We start from the raw sequence: 26755 nt of genomic DNA, 5'->3' as shown, positions 1-26755 counted from the left end.
AATCTAAGTTTAAAAAAAAAAAAAAAAGGGCTCCCTGTGGCCCGCCGCTTGCACCGCTCGCCCTCAGGGACCGGCCTGCTGGAGGCAGTCTGGCTCCAAAACCCCACCTGGGATCCACCTGCTCTGACGCGGCACCAGCCGTCTCAGGCAATTGGGAGACAGAGATTTCCCCAGGACACTTGTCGGGGATCCCAGGAGCAGCGCCGGGGGGTGGAGGAGCTGCCCACGCAGAGACCACTGGGCAAGGGCTGTGTGTGTCATGATTCCCCGGGGCGAGCAGGGCCCCTGGAGCTGGGGCGAGGAGGGCTTGGACGTGGAGGGGTAGCCCAGTTGGCGCATGGCACCCACCCTTGGTTTTGTATTTTTTTTCTGAGAATTTGGGTGGTTTGTGTTTTTGCTTTATTGATTACCTTATAATTGTAATTTCATATAATCTACACTTCTTTCTTTTTTTAAGATTTATTTATTTTTTATTTATTTCTCTCCCTTTCCCCGCCACCCCCGGTTGTCTGCTCTGTGTCCATCTGCTGTGTGTTCTTCTGTGACCGCTTCTATCCTTGTCAGTGGCACCAGGAATCTGTGTTTCTTTTTGTTGCGTCATCTTGCTGCATCAGCTCTCCGTGTGTGCAGTGCCACTCCTGGGTGGGCTGAACTTTCTTTCGCGCTGGGCGGCTCTCCACGTAGGGTGCACTCCTTGTACGTGGGGCTCCCGCACATGGGGACACCCCAGTGGCAGGGCACTCCTTGTGCGCATCAGCACTGCGCATGGGCCAGCTCCACACGGGTCAAGGAGGCCTGGGGTTTGAACCCTGGACTTCCCATGTGGTAGGCAAATGCTCTATCTGTTGAGCCAAGTCCACTTCCCACTTCTTTCGACCAGTCCAATAGAAAATGGTACAAGCTGGCAAAATTGATTTAATAATAAATTGTATTATATAAATGTAACAATATATTTTATCTCTTCTTTTGGGAGATATATAGTATTCCTTTTTCTTAACTTCCAATCCATCCTTCTTCCTGGGTTCTTTATGATTATTTGTTTATTTCCATTGTATTTTCCTGGATAAATCATTCCTGCTCTCCATGGCTCTTATTGAGTCTTCAGGAATGTTTAATTTGCCTCATTTTTACCGTGCATTTGTTTTTACTTACACTTCTTTTCTGACTTCAGTAACTCTGCGTTTCCTTTCATCCTGATTCCTCACTGTATTTTCCATGAGTTCTTGTATCCATGCTTTGTGCTCTCATTTACGGAGGCAACTCTTTCCTTAATTTATGTAACTGTGTGGTGAGGCATCTGTTTGCACATTTCATACCCTCTGTGGTGTCTTCTTTCCATTTAGACCCTGCTCTTTCCTGGCTCATCTTCCCAGATGCGGGGTTGTGCACGGTGGAAGGGCCCGTCCTCCCCTCCCTGGTAGGAATTCTCCTCAGGACACAGGGCTGCCCAGACAGGAGTTCTTTCGGCCTCTGCTTTGCTCCGGCTGAGCGAGGTTGGGACAGCAGGTTCGCTCCGAAGGCGCCCTCTGCAGCGCCTGCTTCAGGCACGGTGCTTGTGCAAACACGGTGTCCCACGGCAGCGCCGCGCTCCGCCTCGTCTCCCTCCTTCCTGAGGTTTCACGGCAAACGGGGTCCCCGGGGACATCCTGCCGGCCGTGTCCCGCTCCCAACCCAGGAAGAAGGAGCGGCTGAGCTTGCCCGCGGGGAACGCAGAGGGGCCAGCTCCCATGGCCGCTGGGCAGCCGCCGTCCCCTCGCTTTGCATCCTTTCCCGCAGAAGGCACAGTTTCCTCCACGCGGGATTTGCATTTCCACTCCTCACTGTCGTCAGGACTTTCCCATGCTCATGGGCATGCTGGACCTTTCACGGTGACAAACGAGGCCGCGATGTCGCGCGTCTGTATGTTTCCTAGCGTAAGTGGTCAAATACCCGAAAGGGTATGCTGCGTACAAGAGACTCATTTTAGATCCAAAGGCACAAAGAGGTTGAAAGGGAAAGGATGGGAAAATACTCCATACAAATAGTAACCGAAAGAGAGCGGGGTGGCTAGATAAGTATCAGGCAAATAGTCATTAAGGGGAAAAGGCTACAAGAGACACAGAAGGGCATAATCCATGAATACAAGGGGTAATTCGTCAAGAAGATATGATCGTTATGCACATAAATACCAAACAGCAAGCCCCAAAACATACGAAGCAAAATTTGACAGAATTGAAGGGAGAAATAGTTCTACGACATAGCTGGAGATTTCAACACACTCTCAACCAGATAAACATGTAAACAGGAGGTGCTCGAGGCCCTGAGCGAAGCTGCTGGCCCGGCAGACAGCTGCCGCACAGGAGCCCAGGCCAGGGGGTGCACGTCCTGCTCAGGTGCACAGCAGCGTTCTGGACAGCGCATGCCTTAGGCCCCAACGCAAGGCTCGATGAACTTTAAAACACTGAAATATAAAAGCATCTTCTCCAACCACAGAGAAATCAAGTCAGAAATCAATAACGAAAGGAAAACTGGATCATTCACCAATACATAGAAATTAAACAACACTCTAAAATGACCAAAGGTCAAGGAAGGAAACCACAAGGGAAATTTAAAAATACTTTGAGATAAATGAAAACAAAAATACAACATACCCAAGCTTCTGGGTTGCAGGAAAGACAGTGCTTAGAGGATGTGACAGTTTGAAATTCTTTTAGAATCCCAAAAAGAGGGAGATTATATTTTTGAACTAAGCCATTCCCGGGGTGGGAGATTGTTTTGACTCGGCCGTGTCGGCGAGCCGGGATGCGGGTTGAGAATGCGCGGTCTCGGTGGGTCTGAGAGCGAGAAGCAGACGTGGAGAAGGGAGCCCCCACGTCCGACCCTGCACGTCAGGGGTCTCCCGTCTCGTCCACAGCTGAGCGGCAAGGGGAGACCCTCCGAGGGACTCCAGTGGCTGAGGCCGGGAGAGCAGCGCCTGGCGCTGGCCGCTCACGGCTGGGCAGGAGGCACCGGAGGGGAAGGCAGGGCGCTGGGCAGGGAGCGGCGGCCGCGGGCAGGGCGCCAGGCTCCCCAGCGGCTGATTCGGGTGAGAGAGCATGTCCGATGGTGCCTTGACATCTCGCGGCCTCAGAACTGTAAGAATTTACCCCAAACAAACCCCCACTCTAAAAGCCTGACCATTTCTGGTACTTTGCATAGGCAGCCCTTTGGCGAACTAAAAGTTATAGCTGTAAACACCTACAACAAAAAAGATGGGCGACCTCAAATCAGTAACCCATCTCGACACTTCAAGGAACTAGAAGAGCAACAAAACCGACAAACTTCTGGATTGACCAAGAAAAAAGAGGAAAGATGCAACTTATTAAAATCAGAAATGAAAGTGGAGACGTCACTGCCTAACTTCACAGAAATAAAAAGGTTCTGAGAGACTTCTACAAACAACTCCACACCAACATATTGGGCCACCTAGATGAAATGGAAAACAATTCCCTACAAACATGCAAACTTTCCAAGCTGCCTTGAGAAGAAACAGAAAACCTGAATAGACCTAAACAAGATTGAGTCAATCACCCAAAACTTCCCAACAAAGAGAAATGCAAGACCATTCAGCCTCACTGGAGAATTCTACCAAACATTGAAAAAAGGGTCAACAGGAATCCTTGTCCAAACACTAGAAGATGAGCACTTCCTAACGCATCGGGGGAGACCAGTCCTTCCCCGATGCCAAAGCCACACGGAGCTCAAGGAAACTACAGACCAAAATTCCTTAGGAGTAAAGATGGAAAAATGTCCAGCAGAATCCCTGCAGAGTCCAACACCCAGGAGAGGGCTAGGCACAAGCCCGTGGGTTTAGGTGATGGTGGTGGCGGCACAACATCGCAAGCACATTGACAGCGCTGAAATGCATAGACCATGTTTCAGTACAGGCATAACAAGGATTGGGGAGGAGGTGGAGAAATTGGAACTCTTGTCCATTGCTGGTGGGGATATAGAATGTTGCAGCGGCTGTGGAAACACCTGAGCAGCTCCTCAAAAGGCTACAGATAGAATTACCAGATGACCGAGGTCTACACCCGGAAGACCTGAGCACAGGTACGCCAACACCTGTACACGAACGTTCAAGCAGAACAGTTCACAACAGCCCGGCAGTGGGAACGGCTGCGTGTCTGCCGGCGGGCGCGTGGACGGACAGGATGTGGTCGTCCCTGCAAGGCCAACTCCTCGGCCGTGGAAAGGAGCGGCGTTCCCACGCCTGCTGCACAGGAGGGACTTGAGGGCTTGGTGCAGCGGAGGAAGCCAGCCCCAGCGAGCACTCCCTGCAACCGCTCCCTCTATGTGGACTATCCAGAACGGGTTCGAGGCTGCCAGGAGGGAGGTGTGACTGCCCGAGGGGCGCAGGGCTTTCCTTGGGGTCATGAGAACGTTCGGAAGCCCACGGAGGTGGCGGGTGCACAATTCTGTGAATATCTGGAAAACTCTCGGGCTGCGCACTTTTAGTGGGTGAATTTCATGGTATGTGAGTTACCGCTCGATTTTTTTTTAAGCAAGATATGCTTTCCCGCTTGGCGCCAGATTGCGTTTTGATTCTTTTTGCCACCGTGAGGTAGAAAATTGAGGAGGCGAGAGACAAGCTTGTTAAATTCCCACAAGTGCAGCTTCCGGGACAGCTCCGAGGGGCGTTCCCACCACAACCGGGGCAGGCGAGGGCGTGTCCTACAGGCACCCCCAGGTTGGTTGTGGGTGGAGCTGGGGGGCAAGGCGGCAGGAAGGGCATGCTGCAGGCAAGTAGAAAAGAGGGCGGGAGTTCAGGCAAAATTGGATCCAGGAGCATGAGCCCATATGTCATTTGGATCATTCTCTTTCTCTCTCCCACTCCTCTCCTTCTGTTGTGGGAAACTGGCTTACCTGTTCCTTGTTGTAAATTTTACACCTGTTCTACTGTAGATGTTGCAGTTGTTCCCTATTTTAGATGAGTGTTGCAGTTCAGATAGCAAACAGCTGCTTGGCAGTTTCCAATAAACACGAGGTGGAAACTAGGGTCGAGGCTCTCAGTCCAGACGCTGTGAGTCCCCTGGTCCCAGCTTTATCTCCTCTCGTGTCTCTCTCTGTCCCTCTATTTCATAAAGTTCTGTGTTGCCTTCCCCTAGAGCCAACTCTCGCTGAGCTGATCTCCACAACTGGCGCCCAACATGGGGCACGAAGGGAAGAAGGGTTGCCTCAAGCGAAGCTGAAGTGGTGACGGCGCAGAGCCCCGAGGGTGTGGGAACCTTTGAAGGCCTCGAGGTTTGCTTGTGTTTCCCCAGGATGCAGAGCAAGTCCTGTGTGGGTGCCAGCTCGGTGGATAAAGCCAGACCGTGAGCGCCAAGGGACGACGAAAGTCCCTGCGGAACCCAGAACCTCCGGTTGTGCAGATGGAGAGACGGACGCTGGAAACTGCACGGCCGGGTCTCCTTCCAAAGACCCGGTAAAGGTAAAGGAATGGCTTTACCTCAAGGCATCTAAGCTACAGAACCTGTTCAGGCATGCATCCTGAAGCAGGTACGGCTTGGGCACAGAAAGGGATTGAGACAGAAATTGAGAAGAAGAAAACTGGAAAAGAAATGTTGAATTATAAAAGGAAGCAATGAAGAAATTCTAGATTAATAGATTTGGAACTGCTTTTGTGTTCAATGTCAGTGTGTGTGTTGTAATTGTTTCAGTGTGTGAAAAAGAAAGTAAAAGGAAGGAAAAAAGATACAGAAAGAGATAAAGGAAGGAAAAAGATAGAAAAGGGGAAAAGAGAAAGAAAAAGGAAGAAAGGAGAACAAAGAAAGGAAGAAAGAAAAAGGGAGGAAAAAAGAAAGAAAAAGAAAAAGGAGAGAGAAAGGAAGGATAAAATGAAAGATATAAAAGTTAAGCAAATATTGAAAAAGGTAAAAAGTTTGTGGGAATGCTAACTGACATGTTATAAGGTGTATTTTGTCCTAAAATAAAATGGTTAGTTTTATAAAATCAGAAATGGAGATATGCGGGGCAGAACTAGTATGCATATAGTAAGTTGTAAAAGCATTGTGGTAGCATTCAGTGAGATCATATGTTTTGTAAAAGTAAAACAAGCCTGAATGAATACAAAAAGTGCAAAAACTGTGTGAAAAGGTCCCCAATGGACTTTTGAAGTTCTTCAAAGCTTTCCGCCCTGGCCTGATGGCAATGAATCCAGCGGCACAGTAGAAACCTGTGGCAGTGACCCTACTGAGAAGCACCAGAGACAATGGTATTTTAAGGGCCTGGAAGAGGCAAACAATTGGGACAAGCTGTAAGGTCCCTGCTACTCTAACAAATTCTTCAATGTTTCTCTGCTGAAATTGATAAATACGGTGTTTTCCCGTGTTGATGGAGTTTGTACTGACTCAGCCTGTGAACTGGATGTGGCCAGCGCTCACGCCAAGTACTGGCCTCTATCGCCTTGCTGGGTGGGGATCTTAAGCCCGCGAGAACTGAAGGTCTGTTTATTAGATGTCTGCTACCTGGAAGTCTCATTGTGTGTTGTTGCAGTTATGGATTACGTGTGTGCCTGAATGAAACATACTGTGTACTTAGGTGATTTGATGAGCTGTGATACGTAAATGTACCTTGTTGAATGTACTGAGAAAAAATTTAATGAGCATTGTTCAAACCTAAAAGTGAAAATGTCATGCAGGAAGCTTTGTTAACCAGTGAAACATCATTTGCATAGACTTTGCAAAAACAGAAAGGGGGAAATGTTGTGGGAAACTGGCTTTCCTGTTCCTTATTGTAACTGTTGCACCTGTTCTATTGTAGATGTTGCTGTTGTTCCCTATTATTGTAATGATGTTGCAGTTCTAGTAGCAAACAGCTGCTCCGTGGTTTCCAGTAACTATGAGGTGGAAACTAGGGTTGAGGCTCTCAGTTCCAGGAGCTGTGAGACCCCTGGTCCCATCTTTATTTCCTCTCTTGTCTCTCTCTCTGTCCTTTATTTTGTAAAGTTCTGAGTTGCCTTCCCTTCGAGCCAACCTGTTACTGAGCTGATCTCAGCATCCTTCCTTCTTCCTCTCTCTTTTCCTTCTTTCCTTTTTCTTCTTCTCCCCCTCCTCCTCCTCTTTCTCTCACTCCCTTCATTCTCAAGCTGAGACCCTCCAGGTAGAGCTGAACGGCAGGCTGGCAGGACCCGCAGGACCCCCAGCAGCTGCGGCCCTGCTTCCCCACGTCACACCTGAAGGAAGTCCCAGCGTTGCCTCTCACAGGTCTAGCTTGGGCCACGCACACCTGAGCACAGACTCCCGTGGCTACCTGAGCTGGCAAGGTGTGCCCCCGAGGATGGGGTGGCGGTCAGCTCCTCCCCACCATGGAGGAGTGGCCAGCGGGGGGTTCCCAAGGAAAATGGAGGAGAGGCCAGCTGCTGGGCAGGGGCTGGACACTGTCCCTTTCTGGGCCAGCCAGGGCTCCCCAGAGAAGCACCAGGACACACAGGTGTGTGTGCAGACAGAGCAGATGGATGGGGGAAGGAGGGAGGGAGAGAGATGTGTAGATAGCGATGGAAAGATAATGAGAGAGATAAAAAGATGAGAGATGATAGAGGATCGATGGATGGATGGGTGGAAGGATGGGCAGGTGGACAGACAAGCGGATGGGTGGATGGAGAGATGATAGATAAGAGATAGAGATACAATGATAGATAATACATAGCAATAAAAAGAGATAATAGATCAATGATTGATGATTTTTTTAAAGATTTTTGTCTCTCCTTCCCCCGCCACCCCAGTTGTCTGTTCTCTGTGTCTATTTGCTGTGTCTTCTTTGTCCGCTTCTGTTGTTGTCAGCAGCATGGGAATCTGTGTCTCTTTTTGTTGTGTCATCTTGCTGCGTCAGCTCTCCGTGTGTGCGGCGCCATTCCTGGGCAGGCTGCACTTTCTTTGGTGCTGGGCGGCTCTCCTTACGGGGCTCACTCCTTGTGCGTGGGGCTCCCCTACACGGGGGACACCCCTGCGTGGCAGGGCTCACCTTGTGCGCATCAGCACTGCGCATGGCCAGCTCCACACGGGTCAGGAGGCCCGGGGTTTGAACCGCAGACCTCCCATGTGGTAGGCGGACGCCCTGACCACTGGCCAAGTCCACTTCCCAGTGATTGATGATTGATGGGTGAGTGGATGGATGGACAGATGGACAGATAAACGGATGGATGGATGGATGAGAGATGTACAGGTGGGTAAGTGATAGAGATAGGTAGATAGGTAGATAATAGCGATAAAGATGGATACAGATGTCAAGACCTGGCTCGTGTGATTTGGGGGCCGGCAGCCCTGAGGTTTGGGGGCTGGCTGGCAGGTTGGGAACTCAGGCTAGGGTTGGTGTCAGTCTTGAGGTGAGTTTCCTCTTTTTCGGGAAACCTCACTTTTTTGCTCTAAGGCCTTCCACTGACTGGACGAGGACCATGTCCTAATGTCCAAGTGCACCGCTGGCCCCCTCGGCTGAGCCGCTCCCCCCGCCAGCCCCCCAGCCCTGCGGCCGGACTCCCCAAGCCCAGGCCAGCCCCGGTGGAGAGCTCGCGCCCCCTCGGACCCCGTGCCTGTCCGGCCCGCCCGCTGGCTTTGAACCACGCCTCCTCGGCCCCGGGGAAGCCGCTGACCCCGTCTGCACCTGGACAAAGCGCGCCCGGCCCCTCGTGCGGCCCTGCGCCCCGATGGGCTGAGCCCTGGCAGCCCCCGCGGCCCCCTGAGGACCCGCTCCCCCCCCCCGCCCGCGGTGGCCCGGCTCCCCTTTGGCACACCGGCCTCCACCTCACCCAGACTCAGGATCGAACCTGACCGATCCAAAACGGCCCCCACGTGGTCCAGGGGGGCCTCCCCTCAAAGCCAGCAGGCTTAGAGTCCCCACGCCCGCCAGCCTCCTCACGGCAACACCCGGACCCGGGCCGGGGACTACCCCGCGGGGCCCTGACCCAGGCGCCCACCCCACGCACGCCCTCGGGCCGCCAGCCCGCCCGGCGCTGCCTTTCAGGGCTCCTCCCAGCCGTTCCCAGAGCTGAAAAAGGCCGTTTTAGGTAAAGAACACAGAGACCCTGCAAACTACAAAACACCCAAACACTCTGACAGGAAGCCGGGCTGCTCTGACATTACCCAGCTGGAAGGAGCTGGGCGTCCGCGCCGCCGCGGGCGGGCCCGACAGGCCGTCAGGCAGCTCCGTGCCGGAGAGTCTGCTGTGCCTGGAGAGAAGCCAGTGGACCCACGTCCACCGTTAAAACAGTTCCCAGGGAGCGGCTGTGGCTCCGTCAGTTGGGCTCCCGCCTACCATATGGGAGGCCTGGGCTCACGTCCCAGGGCCCCTGGTGAAGGCACCTGCACGCTGCGGAGCGCCGCCGGGCCACACGTGCCACGGAGAGCCGACTCAGCAAGGCGACGCGACAAGAAAGGGAGACAATAGAAAAAACAGAAGAGCGCTCCGCCAACAGACACAGAGAGCAGACAGCAAGCAAGCCACAAGGCGGGGAGATTAAAAAAAACAATTCCCAAAACATGCCCTGCTGGCTTGGGGTCTGCCAGACTCACCCTTGGGTCATTCCCATTTTCCTTTTTCAGTGAAATTTCGAGGCAACAAGAAAGAGCTGGTCAAGGGTCCCCAAACCCGGGGCGAGCCCTGCCGGCTGCGCCAGCACACGGGGTGGGACCCTCCGGGGGTGAGGCATGCGGGCTCCCACGGGTGGGAAGGAACCCCTTCCTCGGCTGAGGCTGGAGGCGCTGGAGAGCCGCTCCCAGGACCCAGCAGCCAACTTCCCTCCGATGCCACAGAGCAAGGTAAGAAGCCGCTTATTTGTGCACAGGGAGTGGCTTCTGGAATTTTCCAACAGCCACTTCCCGGCTGCACTCCAGGCACTCTTCTTTTATTTATTTTTTTATTAATTTTTTTTTAAGATACATAGATCACAAAAAACGTTACATTAAAAAATATAAGGGAAGCAGACTTGGCCCAGTGGTTAGGGCGTCCGTCTACCACATGGGAGGTCCGCGGTTCAAACCCCGGGCCTCCTTGACCCGTGTGGAGCTGGCCCGTGTGCAGTGCTGATGCGCGCAAGGAGTGCTGTGCCACACAGGGGTGTCCCCGCATAGGGGAGCCCCACGCGCAAGGAGTGCGCCCCGTAAGGAGAGCCACCCAGCGTGAAAGAAAGTGCAGCCTGCCCAGGAATGGCGCCGCACACACGGAGAGCTGACACAGCAAGATGATGCAACAAAAAGAAACATATTCCCAGTGCTGCTGATAAGGATAGAAGCTGTCACAGAAGAACACACAGTGAATGGACACAGAGAGCAGACAACTGGGGGGCAGAGAGAGAGAGAGAGAGATAAAAAACAAAGGGCGGCGACCTCTGGAACCACTGCTCATGGGCTGGCGAATGTGTGGAGCAGATGTGGCACGACCACGCGTCAGGGCGGGCGTGAGTGGGCACTCTGAGGACAGTGGGGGGCGGCAGGGAGCGGGGCTGGGGCCCTCGTGGCCAGAGGACGCCCTGGGGTCCGGTCAGGGAGCAGTGGTGCCGTGGCCGGAAAGCGGCCGGCAGAGAACAGCTCCAGCCGCACACAGAGCCCCGGCTCCTCCGGGGGGGCCGCCCCGCGCCAGGGGCCCATCTCAGCGCCGCGGGAGCCTGGACCCCGGGGAAGGTGATTCCCCTGAGGGGAGAGGAGGCCGGGACAGGCGTGCGGGCACGGCAGCCGGGCACGCGACGCGGGCTCTGAGTCCCTTGACGGGAAACGTCCTCGGCGGCCGGGAGGGGACGCGGGGCGGCCGACAGCTCCGCGCGTGGACGGCTGCGCCTGAGCTGCGCCTGACCAGGGCGAAGCTTCCGGCAGGTGAACAGGCTCCAAGGAAACGGCCGTGGACGGCTTACAGGAAGGCGAAAGCCCTTCCTCACCGCAGCCCCCGCCGCGCTCCCTGCTGCCCTCCCGGGGAGCCGCCCACCTGCCTGCGGCTGCTGCGCCCGCACCTGCTCGCATCGGCCTCCAGCCGCCTCGGAAACGCCGGCAGCTCACGCAACCCTGGGCGCAGAGCCACCCTCAGTACCCGGAACGCCAGCCCACGGGGAGCCCCAGCACCCCTGCCCGGCCTCCCCCCACTTGTGCCCCCCTTGTCCCCCCACCTGCCTGCCCACTGCACCCCCTGACGACCTCTCATCCCGGGCCGCGGCAGCACCAGCTCCGCGCACTCAGGCCTTCTCAGGCCGCGGCCCCAAACCCCACCCTAGTGCAAGGCGCCTGGGGACGCGCTGCGGCCTGAGCGCAGCCGAAGGAGAGACACACAAGCAGCGCAGCCAAAGGAGGAGAGACGCGTGCGCAGCACAGCACCGCGGAGGCCAGACGGGGCTGTTCAGGCTGGGCCCCCCAGCAGGGACCCCCCAGCAGACCCCCCAGCAGGGACCCTCCAAGTGAGGGACCCCCAGGCAGGGAACCCCCAGGAGGGATCCCCCAGGCCAGGACCCCCCAGCAGGGACCCCCAGGTCAGGCCCCCCCAGCAGGGACCCCCCAGGCCAGGACCCCCCAGCAGGGACCCCCCAGGCTGGGACCCCCCCAGGCCAAGACCTTCCAGGCAGAGACCCCCAGGCTGGGACCCCCCAGGCTGGAACCCCCAGGCAGAGACCCCCCAGGCAGGGACCCCCCAAGCCGGGACCCCCAGGCAGGGACCCCCCCATCCCAGGAGCCCCCGAGGCCGCAGAAGGCGAGGCCGCCTCCCCGCCTGGGAAGGAGCCCCCGGGGCCGCTGGAGCCTGAGAAGGGTGGTCGTGGGAGCCGGGGAGCCCCGGGGGCTGGCCGAGCGGGCCCCTCACACGCGGGGTCAGCGGGCTGCGCCTCGGAGCTGGTCACGCTGCGGGGGGAGGCGGGGCGAGTGCGTGGGGAACAAAAGGGCCGTAAGCGCGGCTGGAGCGAGCGCAGCGTTATTATTGCGCGGCCGCCGCGTAGCGCGACCACACGCGGGCTGATGCACTTGGACTTTACTGGAGGCGCGGCCGTGGCCGTCACACTTTTTTGGTGATGCTTTTGGGGGTGGCGAGCTCGTAGAGGCGCGGGGACGCCTGCGCTCCCAGGGCGGCGGGCGAGATGCGGTAGGGGTCGTAGCCCTCGTTGAACTCCTTCCGCAGCTTGGGCCGGGCCAGGGCCAGGACCCGGGGACTGGCCACCGCCTTCTTGGTGGCGTCCAGCACCTCCCAGCGGGGGTCCCGGTCGGGGACGCACTTGTCCGACAGCAGCTTGGGCGCTGGGGGGGGCGGGAGTGAGGAGAGCCGTCAGGAGCGGGGCCGCTCGTCACGCGGCAGAGCTGACTGACGCGCGGCCCCTCCGCCCACCCTCAGAGGCCTGTCCGCCTGTGGGGTGGGTGCGCAGAGGGCGGCGGGACAGGCAGGGAGCGAAGGACGCCCTGACGCGCTGGGACGTGGGGACGGGACGCTCGGGGAAGGGAGCACGACCCCATTTACGCAGCCCCGGAAGGGGCAAACCCAAGGACAGGGGCCCGGGGCTGGCGGGGGCCGGGGCTGACCACCGCCGGGCTCGGGGCTGCCTTCTGGGGCGATGGGAATGTTCTGGAAGCAGACAGCGGTGCTGGCCGCACGAGACTGAACACACTAACAACTACCCGGTCGTGCACTCCAAAAGGAGCTCGTAGAGAAGAACAATTCGAGTGGCCACAGGCTGGGCAGCCCGAGCCCCCACCGCTGCCGCCCCGAGGACGGCTCTTTCGCCCCTCGGGTGTCGGGGGGCCGGGGGCTCTGAGCTCCCGCCCTCGCCGCTGCCAGCCTGGCCCAGCTGCAGGACTTTCTGCGGCAGTGAAGACCCCCCGCCCCTGCCCACGCGGCGGCCGGAGCTCCCGAGATGGGGTCGGTGCAGCCGAGTGGACTTCCAATTTTATTTAGATTAATTTGCGTTCCGTGCGAGCAGCCCCCGCTCCTGGCCTCGTCCGCCCCCCATTCCCCCACAGCGGGGAACTCCAGCACCACCCGGCCGGGGGAGTCGGGGAGGACAGGGCCCCCCAGTGCCGCCCTAACCTTCAGTCTCGGGGGCCTCCGGGGGCCTCCGGCTTTGCGCCTGCGCGAGTGGAAAGGGGAGCCCCTCTCCAGGCAGACGCGGCCCCAGCGGGGCGGCAGGTGTCTTGGAGAAGAGCCAGCCCCCCGCCCCGGAGGGAGGAGGGGTCTCCACGGAACCACTGCCAAGCGCAGGCGGCCCCTCCCGGCGCGTCACAAGGAGCAGGGACCAGGCACGGCCGGCAGGCGCTACCCCAAGGCCCCCGTGGACCCCCCACGCGAGGCGCCTGCACCAGCGGGCCCTGGCCGCGCCGCCACCGCCGGGGAGCTCGCTTTGGAGAAGCGCAGCACGCCCTTGCACACGCAGCACACCCACGTGTGTGCCTGACACGCGTGAGGAAACGTCCCCCTGCGTGTAGACGGACGTGGGTGAGAGAGGGAGGCCGGGGGGGGGGGGTGGCGCGTGGGGGCCCGGGGCCGCATTTCCTCTCGGCCAGCCGTCCCGGAACGGAGGAGGGGACGGTGAAGGAACGACCGCCGCGGCTGACGCGGGGCTTTCAGGGCGAGCCGCCATCGCGGCCACGAGCCGTCCACGCCAGTGAGCCCCAAGCGCTGGGAAACAGAAAACTGGGACAAGCTGTAGAAGAGCAAACCTGGACGCCTCTGTGCGAGGAGGGGGAACAGCGGCTTCTCCAAAGGCTCAGACGCCCGGCCACAAAGGCCGACGTAAAACGCACCAGGTGCCTCAGGAGCGGCGGTGCCGGGGGTGGGGGCGACAGGGAGCTCCCAGGGCCCCAGGAGAGGGGGGCGGGGGCGCCAGCGGGCCTGGGGCAGGCGGGGAGGCCGCGCGCCCGCGCACCCGCGCGCCCACGCTGCCGTGGAGAAGCCCGGGGGCAGGAGCCGCTCGGCTGACCGCGGCCCCGAGCAGGGCGAGCAGCGGGCCCCGCGGGGGACTGGAAGGCAGAGCCCAGCGGCGTCCTGAGCCGGACGCAGGGAGCGGGAGATGGGCCCGGGGGCCTTGCGTGGACGCGCTCGTGCCCCGCGTCTCCCCCTGAAGGACGAGCAGCCGCGCTCTGCTCTCTGCCCCTGAGCCCGTCCCTAATTCCCACGATTAGCGCTCCCCTCTTTCCCAGGACAGGAAGGGCCACGCCGATGTCCCCTTCTGAGGGGCCTGCGCCCTCCCCGCTGCTCAGACCCACCCTGCGGCCAGAGCCCCAGCCTCCGCGGCCAGGAGGAGCCGGCCACGAGGAAGCAGGACCTGGGGAACCGGCCGCCGCCGTGGCTTCCCGCTGGAACCCTGCCCCGGCCCGCGTCCCTGAGCGCACCTGCCGGCGCCCACCCAGGGGCCCGGCTCGCCGCCCCGGCCCGCGTCCCTGACGCACCTGCCCGGCGCCCACCCAGGGGCCCGGCTCGCCGCCCCGGCCCGCGTCCCTGAGCGCACCTGCCAGCACACCCGAGGGCCCGGCTCGCCGCCCCGGCCCACGTCCCTGAGCGCACCTGCCAGCACACCCGAGGGCCCGGCTCACCGGCCAAGTGGAGGAGGCGGTTGTAGTCGGACACGTGCGGCTTGGGCTTCGGCATGGGGTCCCACTCTTCCAGCAGCGGGGCTGGGATCCGGGGCTTTGACAGCCGGAGGATCCGCGGACTGGGAACAGCCATCTGGGCTGCCCTGGAAACGTGGGACACCTGGAAAGAAAGAAGGAGTCAGCAATCCACGGCTCCTCTCAGGCCCCTGGACCAAGGAAGTTATTTTGCAAGATGCTCCACAAAAGATTAGTAACCATCCTATGTAAAGAGCTCCTCCGAATCAACAACCACAGTGAGAAGTAGGGAAGAGAGCAAATGATGTGGAAGAGGAAATCTAAACGGCCAACTAACCTCTCTGGTAACTATGGGAATGTAAATTAAAATAACAAAGTATCACTTCATGCCCCCAAATCTGGCAAAAAACTGAAAAAGTCTGATGTTACCAAGCCCTGGCAAGAACGTGGGAAGGGTGAAGTCTTCGTGTATGGCTGGTAGGAATGCAAATTAGTATGTGCAGGGAAGCGGACTTGGCCCAGTGGTTAGGGCGTCTGTCTACCACATGGGAGGTCCACGGTTCAAACCCCAGGCCTCCTTGACCCGTGTGGAGCTGGCCCATGCACAGTGCTGATGTGCGCAAGGAGTGCCGCGCCACGCAGGGGTGTCCCCCACATAGGGAGCCCCACGCGCAAGGAGTGCGCTCCATAAGGAGAGCCGCCCAGCGCAAAAGAAAGTGCAGCCTGCCCAGGAATGGCGCCGCACACACGGAGAGCTGACACAGCAAGATGACACAACAAAAAGAGACACAGATTCCCGTGCTGCTGACAACAACAGAAGTGGACAAAGAAGACACAGCAAATAGACACAGAGAACAGACAACCGGGGCGGGGGGGAAGGGGAGAAAAAGAAATAAAATAAACCTTTAAAAAAATTAGTATGTGTACTTGCAGAGCAATTTGTCCATCTCGAGAAAAGTGGACACCTGACAGCCAGATACAGAAGTTCTGACAGATGAGCTCAGGGCCACTAGTCAACGAGGCTCCCTGCGGCTTGGTTATCGCCCCAAAAACATGGATGCAACTAAGTGCTCACCAGCAGGGGACTGGGTGAGAGATTTGCAATATTTCACGTGACAGAGCATGACCCGGCAGGTACACGAATCAGCATGGGTTGCTCTGGAAAAAAACATGGAGAGGGGAAAGCAAGGAAGATAAGCTCTTTATGTACATTAAAAGCACAAACCCGACACAGAGGTCTACCTGTTACCAGCATGTAACAAGGATAGAAACAAGGCAGATCTGCCCAAGAGAAGGCGGGGGGGGGGGGCGGGGGTGATGGTGGAAGGAGCTCGGAAGACAACGTTTCACCAGGAAACCTGGCACATCTGCCCCACAGATCCATTGTCAGGGTTTTCCAGAGGACCCGAAAACACCCAAAACCTTTTCCTCTGATACTTTGAGGTGGCCCCTCAGAGACAGGATCCAGACACAGCTCTGCCAGCTAATTATTTTACCCCCAAGAAAGTGCAAACAAGAGTCACTGCTCCCAAACAGCCTTTGGCATCCCCTCCCCTTCTATAAATCCTGCTTGGACCTCTTCCTCCAGGCAGCCCGCCTGTGAGTTCCCTCGGAGCGTGAACGAGTCACCCCAGAGCCCCAGCGCGGAGCCCCCATCTCCACCCCCGCCTTCCCGCTGGAAGGAACGGAGGGAGATGCCACGGCCGGGTCTGAACTGCCTAAACTTTTAAACAGCTCTCCACACGGCACAGCTTGGGTGGGCGCGTGCTGGGAGGCAGAGGGTTGGAAGAAATGACCTCCGAGGGGTCCTCTGAAATCTGGACCCCTTCCCCTTGGAATTCGCCTTCTTGAAAATCACGACCCTTGCTCTCAGCTGAGCAGGAGGCGTGGCTGTTTATAACTCAACCTCCGCTCACCCTCCTGCCTCCCCCGTCCTCCCACCCCACCCCCAAGGACAGGATGGGACAGCAGGCACAGGCGGAAAGGACCACGGCCACAGGCATCGGGGGCAAGCGGGGAAACGGAACATGGACCATTTTGATATTAAGGCTTTCTTAACTTTTCTGGTGTTATTTTTATTGTGGTTGATGTGTTAGAAATACATAATGGGGAAGCGGACTTGGCCCAGTGGTTAGGGCGTCCGTCTACCACATGGGAGGTCTGTGGTTCAAACCCCCGGGCTCCTTGACGTGCGTGGAGCTAGCCCACGCGCAGCGCTGATGCGCGCAAGGAGTGCCCTGCCACGCAGGGGTGTCCCCACGTAGGGGAGCCCCACGCGCAAGGAGCGCGCCCGTTAAGGAGAGCCGCCCAGCACGAAGGAGGGTGCAGCCTGCCCAGGAATGGTGTCACCCACAGGGAGCTGACACAGCAAGATGACGCAACAAAAAGAAACACAGATTCCCGTGCTGCTGACAACAACAGAAGCAGACAAAGAAGAAGACGCAGCAAATGGACACAGAGAACAGACAACTGGGGCCGGTGGGGGAGAGAAATAAATAAATAAATATATATATATATATATATTTTAAAGAAATACATAATGAAGGGTTTATAAGTGACATGGTACAATGTCCAGATTTGCTTTAAGAAAAATTTTTAAGTGGGGGTCCAGCAAATAGTCGCATGAAAAGGTGTATTAACATCATCATCATCAGGAAAATGCAAGTTAAAACCACAATTAAATGCCACCACACACCTATTAGAATGGCCGAGATGGAAGATGCAAATGATTAAACCAAAGAAAACAAGGCAATGGGCAGACAACACCCAGTGTCGGCAAGGACGAGGAGCAGCTGGAGCTCTCCTCTCCGCCAGGGGTGGAGAACGGCCGAGCCTCCTGGCAGCTTCTCATGAAGTTGAGCAGACACTCACCATGTGACTCAGCAGTCCCGCTCCTGGGTATTCATCCTAGAGATGTGGAAACTGATGCCCCCACGAAAACCTGTATGAGGATGTCACAACGGCCAAGAACTGGAAATAACCCAGCTGCCCTTCGGCGGGTGCCTGGAAATCAGACCGTGGTGCACTGATGCAGCGGAACATGAGGCACGATGAAGAGGAACGAGCTAACGACACACTCTCACGTGCATGACGCTAACTGGAAAAAGCCAGAACCGAGCTAACGACACACTCTCACGTGCATGACGCTAACTGGAAAAAGCCAGAACCAAGTTTCCAGGATGTGGCTCCATTTATATGACATTCTGGGAAAAAATAGCTGTAGGGCTAGAGAACAGGTGAGCGGCTGCTGGGGTCAGGCCTGGGCGAGGGAGACGGGGGTGCTTTAGCCAGATGAGGTTTTCACTGGGAATGATGGGGCTTCCGCAGCCCCTGCCGTGAGGCGGCTCTAAACTGAATCCTGGACCTGAGCAGAGAGCCTTGGCTCCCTCCAAGTTGGCCTGGATGAGGAACCACGGTCACCAGCTGAGGCAGTGCGCAGAGGAGAGGAAAGCCGTGTGCTGGGCAGGCCTTCCGGGGTCCGCCCCCTTGACAGAGCGGCCACGCTGGTCCTGCCCTCAGCTGCTCCCTCTGGTCCTCCTGGACCCTCTGACTCCAAAAGTCAAGACCCCCCTTCCCCAGCCCACTTGAGGGGGGAGGTGTGTCCCTCAAAGGTGGGGATACCCTACCTCAGACATGTTTATGCTCCAAATGTTATTCCGGACCCGTGGAGTGGCCAATTGCTTCAAGCGACTAGATGGCCGGTGTTCCAAGGTGGCCCGGGGGATGGGCCAGATGGGAGTCGTCCTAGGGGAGACCCACATTTCAGACCTCCAGCTCAGCCAGGGGGCGGTGTCCGCGTGCCTCTGTGTGTGCGTGTCATCTACGTCTCAGCCAGGGGGCGGTGTCTGTGTGCCTCCGTGTGTGTGCATGTCATCTACTTCTCAGGCAGGGGGCGGAGTCCGTGTGCCTCCATGTGTGTGTCATCTACGTCCCAGCCAGGGGGCGGTGTCTGTGTGCCTCCGTGTGTGTGCGTGTCATCTCCTTCTCAGCCAGGGGGCAGTATCCGTGTGCCTCCGCATGTGTGTGTGTCATCTCCTTCTCAGCCAAGGGGCAGTGTCTGCGTGCCTCTGTGTGTGTGCGTGTCATCTCCTTCTCAGCCAGGGGGCGGTGTACGCGTGCCTCCATGTGTGTGCGTGTCATCTCCTTCTCAGCCAGGGGGCAGTGTCTGCGTGCCTCCATGTGTGCGTGTCATCTATGTCTCAGCCAGGGGGCAGTGTCCACGTGCCTCCATGTGTGCGTGTCATCTACTTCTCAGCCAGGGGGCGGTGTCCGCCTGCCTCCGTGTGTGCATGTCATCTCCTTCTCAGCCAGGGGGCGGTGTCCGCGTGCCTCCGTACGTGTGCGTGTCATCTACGTCTCAGCCAGGGGGCGGTGTCTGCATGCCTCCGTGTGTGCGTGTCATCTCCTTCTCAGCCAGGGGGCAGTGCCTGTGTGCCTCCGTGTGTGTGCGTGTCATCTACGTCTCAGCCAGGGGGCAGTGCCTGTGTGCCTCCGTGTGTGTGTGTGTCATCTACGTCTCAGCCAGGGGGCAGTGTCTGTGTGCCTCCGTGTGTGTGCGTGTCATCTACTTCTCAATCCAGGGGGCGGTGTCTGTGTGCCTCCGTGTGTGCATGTCATCTCCTTCTCAGCCAGGGGGCGGTGTCTGTGTGCCTCCGTGTGTGTGCGTGTCATCTACGTCTCAGCCAGGGGGCAGTGTCTGTGTGCCTCCGTGTGTGTGCGTGTCATCTACTTCTCAGGCAGGGGGCAGAGTCCGTGTGCCTCCATGTGTGTGTGTGTCATCTACGTCCCAGCCAGGGGGCGGTGTCTGTGTGCCTCTGTGTGTGTGCGTGTCATCTCCTTCTCAGCCAGGGGGCAGTGTCCATGTGCCTCCGCATGTGTGTGTGTCATCTCCTTCTCAGCCAAGGGGCAGTGTCTGCGTGCCTCTGTGTGTGTGCGTGTCATCTCCTTCTCAGCCAGGGGGCGGTGTACGCGTGCCTCCATGTGTGTGCGTGTCATCTCCTTCTCAGCCAGGGGGCAGTGTCTGCGTGCCTCCATGTGTGCGTGTCATCTACTTCTCAGCCAGGGGGCGGAGTCCGTGTGCCTCCATGTGTGTGTGTGTCATCTACGTCCCAGCCAGGGGGCGGTGTCTGTGTGCCTCTGTGTGTGTGCGTGTCATCTCCCTCTCAGCCAGGGGGCGGTGTCTGTGTGCCTCCGTGTGTGCGTGTCATCTACGTCTCAGCCAGGGGGCAGTGTCTGTGTGCCTCCGTGTGTGTGCGTGTCATCTACTTCTCAGGCAGGGGGCGGAGTCCGTGTGCCTCTGTGTGTGTGTGTGTCATCTACGTCTCAGCCAGGGGGCGGTGTCTGTGTGCCTCTGTGCGTGTGTGCGTGTCATCTACTTCTCAGCCAGGGGGCGGTGTCTGTGTGCCTCTGTGCGTGTGTGCGTGTCATCTACTTCTCAGCCAGGGGGTGGTGTCTGCGTGCCTCCGTGTGTGTGCGTGTCATCTCCTTCTCAGCCAGGGGGCGGTGTCTGCGTGCCTCTGTGCATGTGCGTGTCATCTCCTTCTCAGCCAGGGGGTGGAGTCCATGTGCCTCCGTGTGTGCGTGTCATCTACTTCTCAATCCAGGGGGCGGTGTCTGTGTGCCTCCGTGTGTGTGCGTGTCATCTACTTCTCAATCCAGGGGGCAGTGTCTGTGTGCCTCCGTGTGTGTGCATGTCATCTACTTCTCAGCCAGGGGGCGGTGTCTGCGTGCCTCTGTGTGTGTGCGTGTCATCTCCTTCTCAGCCAGGGGGCAGTGTCTGTGTGCCTCTGTGCATGTGCGTGTCATCTACTTCTCAATCCAGGGGGCAGTGTCTGTGTGCCTCCGTGTGTGTGCGTGTCATGTACTTCTCAGCCAGGGGGCGGTGTCTGTGTGCCTCTGTGTGTGTGCGTGTCATCTACTTCTCAGCCAGGGGGCAGTGTCTGCGTGCCTCTGTGTGTGTGCGTGTCATCTACTTCTCAGCCAGGGGGCGGTATCTGCGTGCCTCCGTGTGTGTGCGTGTCATCTACTTCTCAATCCAGGGGGCGGTGTCTGTGTGCCTCCGTGTGTGTGCGTGTCATCTCTTCTCAGCCAGGGGGCGGTGTCTGTGTGCCTCTGTGTGTGTGCGTGTCATCTCCTTCTCAGCCAGGGGGCAGTGTCTATGTGCCTCTGTGCGTGTGCGTGTCATCTACTTCTCAGCCAGGGGGCGGTGTCTGTGTGCCTCTGTGCATGTGCGTGTCATCTCCTTCTCAGCCAGGGGGCGGTGTCTGTGTGCCTCTGTGCGTGTGCGTGTCATCTACTTCTCAGCCAGGGGGCGGTGTCTGCATGCCTCTGCGTGTGCGTGTCATCTCCTTCTCAGCCAGGGGGCAGTGTCTGTGTGCCTCTGTGCGTATGCGTGTCATCTACTTCTCAGCCAGGGGGCGGTGTCTGCGTGCCTCCGTGTGTGTGCGTGTCATCTACTTCTCAATCCAGGGGGCGGTGTCTGTGTGCCTCCGTGCGTGTGCGTGTCATCTACTTCTCAGCCAGGGGGCGGTGTCTGCGTGCCTCTGCGTGTGCGTGTCATCTCCTTCTCAGCCAGGGGGCAGTGTCTGTGTGCCTCTGTGCGTATGCGTGTCATCTACTTCTCAGCCAGGGGGCGGTGTCTGCGTGCCTCCGTGTGTGTGCGTGTCATCTACTTCTCAATCCAGGGGGCAGTGTCTGTGTGCCTCCGTGTGTGTGCGTGTCATGTACTTCTCAGCCAGGGGGCGGTGTCTGTGTGCCTCCGTGTGTGTGCGTGTCATCTCTTCTCAGCCAGGGGGCGGTGTCTGTGTGCCTCCGTGTGTGTGCGTGTCATGTACTTCTCAGCCAGGGGGCGGTGTCTGTGTGCCTCTGTGCGTGTGCGTGTCATCTCCTTCTCAGCCAGGGGGTGGAGTCCATGTGCCTCCGTGTGTGCGTGTCATCTCCTTCTCAGCCAGGGGGTGGAGTCCATGTGCCTCCGTGTGTGCAAGTCATCTCCTTCTCAGCCAGGGGGCGGTGTCTGCGTGCCTCTGCGTGTGCGTGTCATCTACTTCTCAGCTCCTATTTCTGGGGATAAGGGAAAACCTGGGGAAACGGACAGTTTTGAAAACACCTCCAAGAAACATTCAATGTGGGATCCCTAAAAGAAGCCACTTAGGGGTGGGGAATGGGGTATACTGGAACCTCCTATTTTTTTAAATGTAACATTTTGTGTGATCTATGTATCTTAAAATTTTAAAAAAGACAACAAAAAAAGGAAGCCACTTAGAGTTCTCAAAGACAGAGCTGCTCTCCTGGAGCCACCCCAGCTCAATGTGCAAACAGCTGTCCTCTGTTGGAGGACTGCCCCGCTCCCCTCCACGGTGACAGCCCCAACCCCATCCTCATCCTCAGGAGCCAAGGCCTCAAAGTGTCTCCCTGTGGTTGCCATGGAAGACCAGGAAAAGGGGTCTACTCCCGAGCTCACTGGCCCGTGCCTCCTAAAATCAGACCACAGCTATGGCTTTGCCCTGGAAATAAAGCCATGTGTCGTTGATCCTAAGGCAGACTCCTTCCACATTTCAGCATTTCCGAGGTTAGAAGGCGACTTACGAATGCTGTCGGCCAGACAGCGGCAGGGCTGTGGTGATTCCTCCTCAGCTGTGGTCTGCCTGCCCAAACCCCTCCAGTAAGGCTAGGCACCTTGTTGACTCCACAGCTACCAGGCTCAGTAGAAGTTTAAATTGTGTTCAGAGAGATACGTGATAACCCAGCATTAACATGAAAACTTCTTGTGCGCATAAACAGGTGTGAAAGCAGCTCCTCTCTGAGCTGGACACACTTTGGCTAATTTATTTCAGCTATATCTTCCTTTCTATGTAGGCATAATGATATGTCGTTAAAATGTATGTCAACCTAACTCTGAGGATTCCGTTTTCATGAGGATATAATTCTAAGGGATAAGACCTGCCACACACTACAGAAAACGAGAATGCGCCTTACACTCGTTAGCGTCTCAGAGTCAGCGCAATGCGGCCGGAGGTGGCGTGGCCGCTCGCTGGGCAGGTGGGGCAGGCACGTCCTGCGGGGCGTCCACTGTCCACCTGCCCCCGCTGCGCGTGGAGAGCCGGGCTCCAGGGCCCCGTGTGAACTCGGGTCGTCTGGCCTGCGCCGGTCCCCGAGCCTGGGAAGGGGACGGGGTTTTCCGCCCAAACCGGCCAGGCCTCCCTACCTGTTGTTGTTGTAATACTCGGAGTAGAACCTTTTAGGGCGAGACAGCTCCTCCACTCGAGGCGACACCGCTGGGGGAAAGGCGAGCCGTCCGTGAGCCGGCCTGGACCACGGCCACCGGGCTCTCCGCCAGCCCCGGCGGGACGGACTGCGGGCCCAGGGTCGGGGCGGGGGCAGACTGCGGGCCCAGGGTCGGGGGGGGCACTGCGGGCCCAGGGTTGGGGGGGCACTGCGGGCCCAGGGTCGGGGCGGGGGCAGACTGCGGGCCCAGGGTCGGGGGGGCACTGCAGGCCCAGGGTTGGGGGGGCACTGCGGGCCCAGGGTCGGGGGGGCACTGCGGGCCCAGGGTCGGGGGGGCACTGCGGGCCCAGGGTTGGGGGGGCACTGCGGGCCCAGGGTCGGGGGGGCACTGCGGGCCCAGGGTCGGGGCGGGGGCAGACTGCGGGCCCAGGGTCGGGGGGGCACTGCGGGCCCAGGGTCGGGGGGGCACTGCGGGCCCAGGGTTGGGGGGGGGACTGCGGGCCCAGGGTCGGGGGAGGAGGGGCGGACTGCGGGCCCAGGGTCGGGGGGGCACTGCGGGCCCAGGGTTGGGGGGGGGACTGCGGGCCCAGGATCGGGGGGGCACTGCGGGCCCAGGGTTGGGGGGGGGACTGCGGGCCCAGGATCGGGGGGGACTGCGGGCCCAGGATCGGTGGGGCACTGTGGGCCCAGCCCAGCCCCAGACCCTGCTAAACCCCCACCCAGCCCCTGTCCAGCCCTACCCCAGCCCCTGTCCCTGCCCCTGCCCAGCCCCTGTCCAGTCCCCACCCCAGCCCCACCCCAGCCCCTGCCCAGCCCCTGCCCAGCCCCTGCCCAGCCCTGGTCCCTGCGCCTGCCCAGCCCGTGCCCACCAGCGGCCGCTCTGTGGGCTGAGGCAGAGGCCGCCCCAGCTGCCCGAGCCTGTGCCTGAGGGAGGGGTGGGGCGGGCGGGCTCACCGGGCACGGTGATGGACAGGGTGGTGTCCTCGAGAAACCGCTCCGTCCAGTACACAGAGGGCCTGGAATACAGCCGGGCGCGGCTCAGAGGAGGGCTCCCTGCGCTGAAGCGGAGGCTCGGGGTCCCCTAAACACGGAGGCGGTGGGGCCGTGGCGCAGGGGCGGGGCTGCGGGGGGAGGGCGGGCAGGACGCACGGACGTGCAGAGAAGCTTCGGGGCGAGCAGCAGAGGGCCGCAGAAGACACGGGGCGGCGCCGGCTCGCCGGGGCGCGGCTTCCCCAGCGAGGCTGACGGCGGGCGAGAGCGGGCCGGCGCGGCGTCGAGGCGCTCCAAGGCAGGGCCCCGCGGGGGGCGCCCGGTCCTGTCCCCGGAGGCTGGCGGGCGGGCAGGCGGGGGCGGGAGGAGAGGCGGGGACTTACCAGTAGAGGCAGAAGCGCAAGGCCGTCCTGCGCGGGGAGATCCAGGCGTGGCCGCCGAAGCAGCCCACCCTGCCAGGAGACGGGGGCCGAGACCCCTGCCCTTGGCCCGGGGCCTCTCGCCGCCGCCACCCCCAGCCCGCCCCGAGCCCCCTCCGACCCGGCTGCGCACCGCGCCCCCGGCCCCTGCGCACCGCGCCCCAGCACGTGGCGGCGAGGGGGAGACCCAGCGGGGCGGGCGGACGCCCCCACCTGTCCTTCAGGGCCTGCCAGTTGGCCTTGGGTCTCGCCAGGTCCGACGTGCGCTTCCGCCGGCTCTTCCTGCCCCGCGGCCTCGGCGACGGCGACTCCCGCGTGATGGACAGCCGGCTGCGGACGGGGAGGCTCGGCTTCCACCCGCTCGCCGGCCGCGGGCCCGCTCACCACCCTGGCCCCGAGACGGGGTTGGATCCCGCCACTGCCCGCTCAGCCCAGCACGGCGCCTGGGCCCCGGGGCCAGGAAGGGAGCCCCAAGGTCTGCCCCCCAGGCCCACCCGCGGCACCCAGAGCGCCGCCCGAACCGGTCTCTGCCCTCCGGGCGCCTGGAGAGGGCGCGCCCTGTTTCCTTCTTGGTTTTCCTCTCGGGGGCGGGGAGCCCGGGCGAGAGCCCCCGTCAGCACAGAGCCCGGGCCGACCATCGCCAAATCAGGCCCTCGCCCGTGCACCTCGCCACTGCCACCTCCAGACGGCGCCCAGGCCGGTGAGGGGCTCTGCCCACAGCACCCTGACACCCTCCCCGAGCCTGGGGACACCCGGGCAGAGGCTGGGCAAGGCCAAGAGGCCAGGGGGGGCCAAGAGGGGCCAGGGGGAGGCCGGGGGGGGACAGGAGAGTCCAGGGGGAGGACAGGGGGAGGCTGGGGGGACAGGGGAGGACAGGGGGAGGCTGGGGGGACAGGGGAGGACAGGGGGAGGACAGGAGGCTGGGGGGAAGCCAGGAGGCCAGGGGGAGACAGGGGAGGCCAGGAGGCCAGAGGGAGGCCGGGAGGCCAGAAGGAGGCCGGGAGGCCGGGAGGAGGTCAGGGGAGGCCGGGGGGAGGTCAGGGGAGGCCGGGGGGAGGCCGTGTGGCCAGGGGAAGGCCGCGGGGAGGCCAGGGGGAGGCTGGGGGGAGGGCCAGGGGGTAGGCCAGGGGGAGGTTAGGAGGGAGGCCAGGGGGGAGGCCAGGAGGAGGTGGAGGCCAGCGGGGGAGGCCGGGGAAGGCCCAGGACGAGCCCCAGAAGCAGTCTCACCCCCAGTCCAGCAAAGTCTCCTGGTCCCAGGGACCCCAGAGCAGGCTGGCGGGCAGCCCGGGCGGGCGGGCATGGGTGGGTGGGCTCGCGCTCACTGGGGCTGCCCCGAGCCCCGCCCCCGGCCCCGGGCCCTGCGCCCACCTCACTTCGGGAACATCGGAGTCCGAGTCGGGCTCCAGCACCCTCTCCAGCTCCGACAGGGCCTCCTGCGCGGTGGGGCTCTCGAGGAACTCCTCCCCCAGCCCCTCCTCAGGCAGACCCTCGCCCTCCTCCTCCAGCCCCAGCTCCACGGCCTCGGGGGCCGAGCCCCTGCGCCCCGGGCCCCCCACGCCCCGGAGCCCCAGGCCGTCGTCGTCCAGCCCCAGTGTGGCTCCCGAGGGACGGCGGCCGCCCAGCACACTGTCCCCCATGAGCCGTGTCGTCCTCCAGCGCCCAAGTGGCAATGGGTTGCCGTGGCGACAGGAGAATGCCCCGCCCACATTCTTGCCGCGTTCCGGCCTCTGCGCCATCCCAGCCCTTCCCCGTTGTCCGCTGTCCCGGCCACCGCAGCCCGAGGTCCCACGAGCTTCCTGAGCTCCCCCCGCCCCCCAGCAGGGACAGCCTTCCCGCGCCCGCCGTGCCAGTGCCGCTGTACCGGCCACGCCTGGGCCGGGTGCTCCGCCGTGACCACTGGTGGCGCCGCTTCCTCCCGCTGCTCCTGGCCTCACCTGGCCGAGCACGGAGCCGGAGCCGTCGGCCTTTGTCCTCCTCCTCGGCCTCTCCCCCTCCCTCCGGAAAGTCGTGGGTCCAGGCCGGGGAAAGCGAGCCTTGTCCCCGCCGCTCCCCCGGGCCAGCGCCTGGCCACAGGAGACCCCACGATGACCTGCCCATGAACGATCCCACCCAGGCAAAGGCCCGAGGCCGGCAGCACGTCCACCTGCCTCCCCCTCTCTTCTCAGTAAGAAGGAAACGTCCCGTCAGCGGACAAGGGGGTGGTCACAGGCCCCTCCCCTTCCCAGCAGTGAGGCCTAGGGGGACACTGCCGGGATTCCTGGAGTGGAAGAGGTCATCACTGGGCCTGTCTGTGATGCCAGGAGCTGTGGCAGCCACCGTGTGACCACGAGGTCCGTGAGTCTGAGCGGGTGAGGTGAAAGACGGGTGTTTTTTGACATCGTCGAGCTTCTAACGGTGACCACCCTGGAGCCTGCTCTACCCTGGGCTTCCTGCTACTCGAAACAGTTTCCTCGGAACTCTGAAGAAGTTCCCAACAGCCCAAAGCCGTACAGGTTATTGCAACCCTGGAATTTCTCTAGCAATAACTTTATTTATGCCTGTTGTTCAAAATGGGCCCCTCCGCAGGCTCAAAAGTAAAATAATCACTGTGATGACTCGTTCTCA

At 60.2% G+C, this 26755-nt stretch overlaps 1 protein-coding gene across 1 annotated transcript; it reads right to left on the bottom strand.

Annotated features, from left to right (window-relative positions):
- Window positions 1-11940: 11940 nt before the first annotated feature.
- On the bottom strand, window positions 11941-25887 carry SPMAP2 (sperm microtubule associated protein 2). Its single transcript, XM_058282292.2, has 8 exons — window positions 25520-25887; window positions 24365-24481; window positions 24116-24184; window positions 23697-23758; window positions 22723-22792; window positions 18146-18263; window positions 14505-14664; window positions 11941-12218 (listed from the first exon to the last, which is right to left on the bottom strand). The coding sequence occupies exons 1-8, from the start codon at window positions 25885-25887 to the stop codon at window positions 11980-11982; spliced, it is 1203 nt and encodes a 400-aa protein (XP_058138275.1). The 3' UTR covers window positions 11941-11979.
- Window positions 25888-26755: the final 868 nt, after the last annotated feature.

Source organism: Dasypus novemcinctus, chromosome 19 (genome assembly GCF_030445035.2).
Source record: "Dasypus novemcinctus isolate mDasNov1 chromosome 19, mDasNov1.1.hap2, whole genome shotgun sequence".
Lineage (NCBI taxonomy): Eukaryota > Metazoa > Chordata > Mammalia > Cingulata > Dasypodidae > Dasypus > Dasypus novemcinctus.
The sequence above is the reverse complement of the archived record's forward strand: the minus strand, read 5'-3'. Positions and strand labels throughout refer to the sequence as shown.

What these genes read in the sequence shown, in the direction of transcription:
- SPMAP2 (XM_058282292.2), bottom strand. Translation starts at nt 25,887, where the DNA reads ATGGCGCAGAGGCCGGAACGCGGCAAGAATGTGGGCGGGGCATTCTCC. An exon ending in TTGCGCTTCTGCCTCTACTG is followed by an intron (nt 23,759 to 24,115) that starts GTAAGTCCCCGC and finishes GCTGTATTCCAG; the next exon opens with GCCCTCTGTGTACTGGACGG. An exon ending in CCTGTCCATCACCGTGCCCG is followed by an intron (nt 22,793 to 23,696) that starts GTGAGCCCGCCC and finishes CCTTTCCCCCAG; the next exon opens with CGGTGTCGCCTCGAGTGGAG.